At 43.3% G+C, this 7663-nt stretch overlaps 1 protein-coding gene across 1 annotated transcript in view; it reads right to left on the bottom strand.

The window, feature by feature from the left end:
* The window catches only part of LOC119946712 (aminopeptidase O (putative)), a 142612-nt gene extending 136825 nt beyond the window's left edge, over positions 1–5787 (bottom strand). Inside the window, exon 1 of the mRNA XM_038768126.1 lies at positions 5237–5787. Coding sequence (XP_038624054.1) covers positions 5237–5787 — 551 coding nt within the window. The remainder of the gene's footprint in view (positions 1–5236) is intronic.
* Between the last annotated feature and the right edge of the window lie 1876 nt (positions 5788–7663).

The raw sequence follows: 7663 nt of genomic DNA on the forward strand, positions 1-7663 counted from the left end.
TCCCCCTCCCATCCCCTTACTGTGGGGGTTCCCCAAGGTTCAGTGCTTGGTCCCCTTCTGTTCTCAATCTACACTCACTCCCTTGGTGACCTCATTCGCTCCCACGGTTTCAACTATCATCTCTACGCTGATGACACCCAGATTTACATCTCTGCCCCTGCTCTCTCCTCCTGCCTTCAGGACATCTCCATCTGGATGTCCGCCCGCCACCTAAAGCTCAACATGTCGAAGACTGAGCTCCTTGTCTTCCCTCCCAAACCTTGTCCTCTCCCTGACTTTCCCATCTCTGTTGACGGCACTACCATCCTTCCCGTCTCACAAGCCCGCAACCTTGGTGTCATCCTCGACTCCGCTCTCTCATTCACCCCTCACATCCAAGCCGTCACCAAAACCTGCCGGTCTCAGCTCTGCAACATTGCCAAGATCCGCCCTTTCCTCTCCATCCAAACCGCTACCCTGCTAATTCAAGCTCTCATCCTATCCCGTCTGGACTACTGCACTAGCCTTCTCTCTGATCTCCCATCCTCGTGTCTCTCTCCACTTCAATCCATACTTCATGCTGCTGCCCGGATTATCTTTGTCCAGAAACGCTCTGGACATATTACTCCCCTCCTCAAAAACCTCCAATGGCTACCAATCAATCTGCGCATCAGGCAGAAACTCCTCACCCTGGGCTTCAAGGCTCTCCATCACCTCGCCCCCTCCTACCTCACCTCCCTTCTCTCCTTCTACTGCCCAGCCCGCACCCTCCGCTCCTCCACCACTAATCTCCTCACTGTACCTCGCTCTCGCCTGTCCCGCCATCGAGCCCCGGCCCACATCATCCCCCAGGCCTGGAATGCCCTCCCTCTGTCCATCCGCCAAGCTAGCTCTCTTCCTCCCTTCAAGGCCCTGCTGAGAGCTCACCTCCTCCAGGAGGCCTTCCCAGACTGACCCCCTTCCTTCCTCTCCCCCTCGTCCCCCTCTCCATCCCCCCGTCTTACCTCCTTCCCTTCCCCACAGCACCTGTATATATGTATATATGGTTGTACATATTTATTACTCTATTTATTTATTTATTTATTTATTTTACTTGTACATTTCTAGCCTACTTATTTTATTTTGTTGGTATGTTTGGTTCTGTTCTCTGTCTCCCCCTTTTAGACTGTGAGCCCACTGTTGGGCAGGGACTGTCTCTATGTGATGCCAATTTGTACTTCCCAAGCGCTTAGTACAGTGCTCTGCACATAGTAAGCGCTCAATAAATACGATTGATGGATTGATTGATAGAACAAAACCAAACATAGTCACAAAATCAAATAAATAGAATAGATATGTACAAGTAAAATAAATAAAGAGTAATAAATACATGCAAACATATACACAGGTGCTGTGGGGAAGGGAAGGAGGTCTAGAACATAACCAAACATAGTCACAAAATCAAATAAATAGAATAGATATGTACAAGTAAAATAAATAGAGTAATAAATACGCGCAAACATATACACAGGTGCTGAGGGGAAGGGAAGGAGGGTTAGAACAAAACCAAACATAGTAAGAATATCAAATAAATAGAATAGATATGTACAAGTAAAATAAATAGAGTAATGAATACATGCAAACATATACACAGGTGCTGAGGGGAAGGGAAGGAGGTCTACAACAAAACCAAACATAGTCACAAAATCAAATAAATAGAATAGATATGTACAAGTAAAATGAATAAAGAGTAATGAATACGTGCAAACATATACACAGGTGCTGTGGGGAAGGGAAGGAGGTCTAGAACAAAACCAAACATAGTCACAAAATCAAATAAATAGAATAGATATGTACAAGTACAATAAATAGAGTAATAAATACGTGCAAACATATATACAGCTGCCGTGGGGAAAGGAAGGAGGTCTAGAACAAGACAAAACATAGTAACAAAATCAAATAAATAGAATAGATATGTACAAGTAAAATAAATAAAGACTAATAAATGCGTGCAAACATAGACACAGGTGCTGTGGCGAAGGGAAGGAGGTCGAGAAAAAAACCAAACATAGAAACAAAATCAAATAAATAGAATAGATATGTACAAGTAAAATAAATAAAGCGTAATAAATACGTGCAAACATATACACAGGTGCTGTGGGAAAGGGAAGGCGGTCTAGAACACAATGAAACATAGTAAGAAAATCAAATAAATAGAATAGATATGTACAAGTAAAATAAATAGAGTAATAAATACGTGCAAACATATACACACGTGCTGTGGGGAAGGGAAGGAGGTCTAGGACAAAACCAAACATAGTCACAAAATCAAATAAATAGAATATATATGCACAAGTAAAATAAATAAAGAGTAATAAATACGTGCAAACTATATACACAGGTGCTGTGGGGAAGGGAAGGAGGTCTAGAACAAAACCAAACTTAGTCACAAAATCAAATAAATAGAATAGATATGTACAAGTAAAATAAATAGAGTAATAAATACGTGCAAACATATACACAGGTGCTGTGGGAAAGGGAAGGAGGTCTAGAACACAATGAAACATAGTAAGAAAATCAAATAAATAAAATAGATATGTACAAGTAAAATAAATAGAGTAATAAATACGTGCAAACATATACACACGTGCTGTGGGGAAGGGAAGGAGGTCTAGGACAAAACCAAACGTAGTCACAAAATCAAATAAATAGAATATATATGTACAAGTAAAATAAATAAAGAGTAATAAATACGTGCAAACTATATACACAGGTGCTGTGGGGAAGGGAAGGAGGTCTAGAACAAAACCAAACAGTCACAAAATCAAATAAATAGAATAGATATGTACAAGTAAAATAAATAGAGTAATAAATACGTGCAAACATATACACAGGTGCTGTGGGGAAGGGAAGGAGGTCGAGAACAAAATCATAGTAACAAAATCAAATGAATAGAATAGATATGTACAAGTAAAGTAAATAGAGTAATGAATATGTGCAAACATATACTCAGGTGCTGTGGGGAAGGGAAGGAAGTCGAGAACAAAACCAAATATAGTCACAAAATCAAATAAATAGAATAAATATGTACAAGTAAAATAAATAAAGAGTAATAAATACGTGCAAACATACACAAGTGCTGTGGGGAAGGGAAGAAGGTCTAGAACAAAACCAAACATAGTCACAAAATCAAATAAATAGAATAGATATGTACAAGTAAAATAAATAAAGAGTAATAAATATGTGCGAACATATACACAGGTGCTGTGGGGAAGGGAAGGAGGTCTAGAACAAAACCAAACATAGTAAGAAAATCAAATAAATAGAATAGATATGTACAAGTAAAATAAATAGAGTAATAAATATGTGCGAACATATACGCAGGTGCTGTGGGGAAGCGAAGGAGGTTGAGAACAAAACCAAACATAGTCACAAAATCAAATAAATAGAAGAGATATGTACAAGTAAAATAGATAAAGAGTAATAAATACGTGCAAACATATACACAGGTACTGTGGGGAAGGGAAGGCGGTCTAGAACAAAACCAAACATAGTCACAAAATCAAATAAATAGAATAGATATGTACAAGTAAAATAAATAGAGTAATAAATACGTGCAAACGTATACACAGGTGCTGTGGGGAAGGGAAGGAGGTCTAGAACAAGACAAAACATAGTAACAAAATCAAATAAATAGGATATGTACAAATAAAATAAATAGAGTAATAAATATGTGCAAACATATACACAGGTGCTGTGGGGAAGGGAAGGAGGTTGAGAACAAAACCATAGTCACAAAATAAAATAAATAGAATAGATATAGATATGTATAAGTAAAATAAATAAAGAGTAATAAATTCGTGCAAACATATACACAGGTGCTGTGGGGAAGGGAAGGAGGTCGAGAACAAAACAAAACATAGTCACAAAATCAAATAAATAGAATAGATATGTACAAGTAAAATATATAAATAGCTGGGCCTCTCATCTGGAAAATGGGGATGAAGACCGGAAGCCCCACGAGGGACAAGCCGGTGCTTTGCATATAGTAAGTGCTTAATAAATGCCATTATTATTATTTATATATTATATTATATTATATTATGTTATATATGATTATATAATTATATATGATATTATATTATTATATTAGTCTTCTAGACTGTGAGCCCACTGTTGGGTAGGGACTGTCTCTATATGTTGCCAACTTGTGCTTCCCAAGCGCTTAGTACAGTGCTCCGCACACAGTAAGCGCTCAATAAATACGATTGATGATGATGATATGGTGCCAACTTGGACTTCCCAAGCGCTTAGTACAGTGCTCCGCACACAGGAAGCGCTCAATAAATACGATTGATTGATTGATTGAGTGAGTGAGTGACTGACAAGGGTCTACAGTCTTCTAGACTGTGAGCCCACTGTTGGGTAGGGACTGTCTCTATATGGTGCCAACTTGGACTCCCTAAGTGCTTAGTACTGTGCTCCGCACACAGGAAGCACTCAATAAATACGATGGATGGATTGATTGACTGATTGAGTGACAAGGGTCTACAGTCTTCTAGACTGTGACTGTTGGGTATGGACTGTCTCTATATGTTGCCAACTTGGACTTCCCAAGCGCTCAGTCCCGTGCTCCACACACAGGAAGCGCTCAATAAATACGATTGATTGAGTGACTGACAAGGGTCTCCAGTCTTCTAGACTGTGAGCCCACTGTTGGGTAGGGACTGTCTCTATATGGTGCCAACTTGTACTTCCCATGCGCTTAGTACAGTGCTCCGCACACAGGAAGTGCTCAATAAATATGATTGATTGATTGATTGATTGAGTGACTGACAAGGGTCTACAGTCTTCTAGACTGCGAGTCCACTGTTGGGTAGGGACTGTCTCTATATGGTGCCAACTTGTACTTCCCATGCGCTTAGTACAGTGCTCTGCACACAGGAAGTGCTCAATAAATATGATAGATTGATTGATTGATTGAGTGACTGACAAGGGTCTACAGTCTTCTAGACGGTGACTGTTGGGTAGGGACTGTCTCTATGTTGCCAACTTGGACTTCCCAAGTGCTTAGTACGGTGCTCCGCACACAGGAAGCGCTCAATAAATATGATTGATTGATTGATTGAGTGACAAGGGTCTACAGTCTTCTAGACTGTGACTGTTGGGTAGGGACTGTCTCTATATGTTGCCAACTTGGACTTCCCAAGCACTCAGTACAGTGCTCCGCACACAGGAAGTGCTCAATATATACGATTAATCGATTGAAGGGGCCTACTTGCCGCTCTGGTCGACGGTCCAGGCAAGGGTGCAGCCTCGCGGCCTGGTCCTGAAGCAGATGCGGAGGAGGCGGGGGAAGAGCGAGGCCGTGGGGACCCCCGGCTTCCAGATCCGTAAGCTCCAGGGGTCCACGGCGAAGGGCAACTGGATGGATGCCACCTCCTCCGCCGCCGCCACCTCCTCCGCCGCGGACACCGCCAGGCCATGGCAGTCCAGGACCAGTGCGATATCCTCCCCGCTCCCACCGCGGCCCGGGGCCCGGCTGTCCCCAGGGTCTCGGGCGACACCGGGAGTCCCGGTTCTGGGTTCGAGGGCCAGGACGACGGTCCCCGCCATCACCCGGCCGCTCAGGTACACCTCCAAGTCCAGCTCGAAGTGGCGGACCAGCACGTGGTGGGTGTTGGCCAAAAGCGAGAGGTCGCCGTCGAGGTCGTCGAGGTCGTCGTCCACTGCGGGTGGGAGGCGCTCCCCAAGTAGTTGGCGAGGTGGTCCCGGCTGCTCGCCAAGGCCCTGTGGAGAAACCGCAGTAACGACAAGCGTGGCATCCATCAAGCACTTCCCCCTTCTAGAGCCCACTGTCGGGTAGGGACCGTCTCTAGATGTTGCCGACTCGGACTTCCCAAGCGCTTAGTCCAGTGCTCTACACACAGGAAGCGCTCAATAAATACGATTGATTGATTGATTGGACTTCCCAAGCGCTTAGTACAGTGCTCTGCACACAGGAAGCGCTCAATAAATACGACTGAATGAATGAATGAATAACCTGATTGCCTTGTGTCTATGGGACAACCTGATCACCTTGTAACCTCCTCGGCGCTTAGAACAGCGCTTGGCACATAGTAAGCGCTTAACAAATACCATCATTATTATTATTAACCATCATCATCATTATTATTATTATAACCTAGACTGTGAGCCCGCTGTTGGGTAGGGACCGTCTCTATATGTTGCCAACTTGGACTTCCCAAGCGCTTAGTCCAGTGCTCTGCAGACAGGAAGCGCTCAATAAATACGATTGAATGAATGAATGAATGTATATGTTTGTACATATTTATCACTCTATTTATTTATTTATTTATTTTACATGTACATATCTATTCTATTTATTTTATTTTGTTAATATGTTTTGTTTCGTTCTCTGTCTCCCCTTTTTAGACTGTTAGCCCGCTGTTGGGTAGGGACCATCTCTAGATAATAATAATAATAGTATTTGTTAAGCGCTTACTATGTGCCAAGCACTGTTCTAGGCGCTGGGGAGGTTACAAGGTGATGAGGTTGTCCCCCGGGGGGCTCACGGTCTTCATCACCATTTGACAGATGAGGTCACTGAGACTCAGAGAAGTGAAGTGACTTGCCTAAAATTACCCAGCAAGCGCTCAGTACATTCATTCATTGATTCAATCGTATTTATTGAGAGCTTACGGTGTGCAGAGCACTGTGCTAAGCGCTTGAGAAGTCCAATTGGGCAACAGTTAGAGACGGTCCCTACCCAACAACGGGCTCCCGGTCTAGAAGGGGGAGACGGACGACAAATCAAAACATGTGAACAGCATCATTCATTCATTCCATCGTATTTATTGAGCGCTCCCTGTGTGCACAGCACTGTACTAAGCGCTTGGGAAGTCCAATTGGACAGCAGACAGAGACGGTCCCCACCCAATAACGGGCTCACAGTCTAGAAGGGGGAGACGAACAACAAAACAAAACATGCAGACAGGTGTCAATAGCATCATTCATTCATTCCATCGTATTTATTGAGCGCTCCCTGTGTGCAGAGCACTGTACTAAGCGCTTGGGAAGTCCAATTGGTCTAGAAGGGGGAGACGGACGACAAAACAAGACATGTGGACAGGTGTCAATAGCATCATTCATTCACTCCATCGTATTTATTGAGCGCTCCCTGTGTGCAGTGCACTGTACTAAGCGCTTGGGAAGTTCAATTGGTCCAGAAGGGAGAGACGGATGACAAAACAAGACATGTGGACAGGTGTCAAGCCGTCACGTCTGGCATTCTGCACACAGTAAGGGTTCAATAAGTCCCTTCTGGACTGTGAGCCCACTGTTGGGTAGGGACCGTCTCTATATGTTGCCATCTTGTACTTCCCAAGCACTTAGTACAGTGCTCTGCACATAGTAAGCGCTCAATAAATACGATTGATTGATTGATTGATTGTCTCTAGATGTTGCCACCTTGTACTTCCCAAGCGCTCAGTACGGTGCTCTGCACACAGGAAGCGCTCAATAAATACGATTGATTGATTGATTGATTGATTGTCTCTAGATGTTGTCACCTTGTACTTCCCAAGCGCTTAGTACAGTGCTCTGCACATAGTAAGCGCTCAATACGATTGATTGATTGATTGTCTCTAGATGTTGCCATCTTGTACTTCCTAAGCGCTCAGTACAGTGCTCTGCACACAGGAAG

This window comes from Tachyglossus aculeatus, chromosome Y3 (genome assembly GCF_015852505.1).
Source record: "Tachyglossus aculeatus isolate mTacAcu1 chromosome Y3, mTacAcu1.pri, whole genome shotgun sequence".
Taxonomy (NCBI): Eukaryota; Metazoa; Chordata; class Mammalia; order Monotremata; family Tachyglossidae; genus Tachyglossus; species Tachyglossus aculeatus.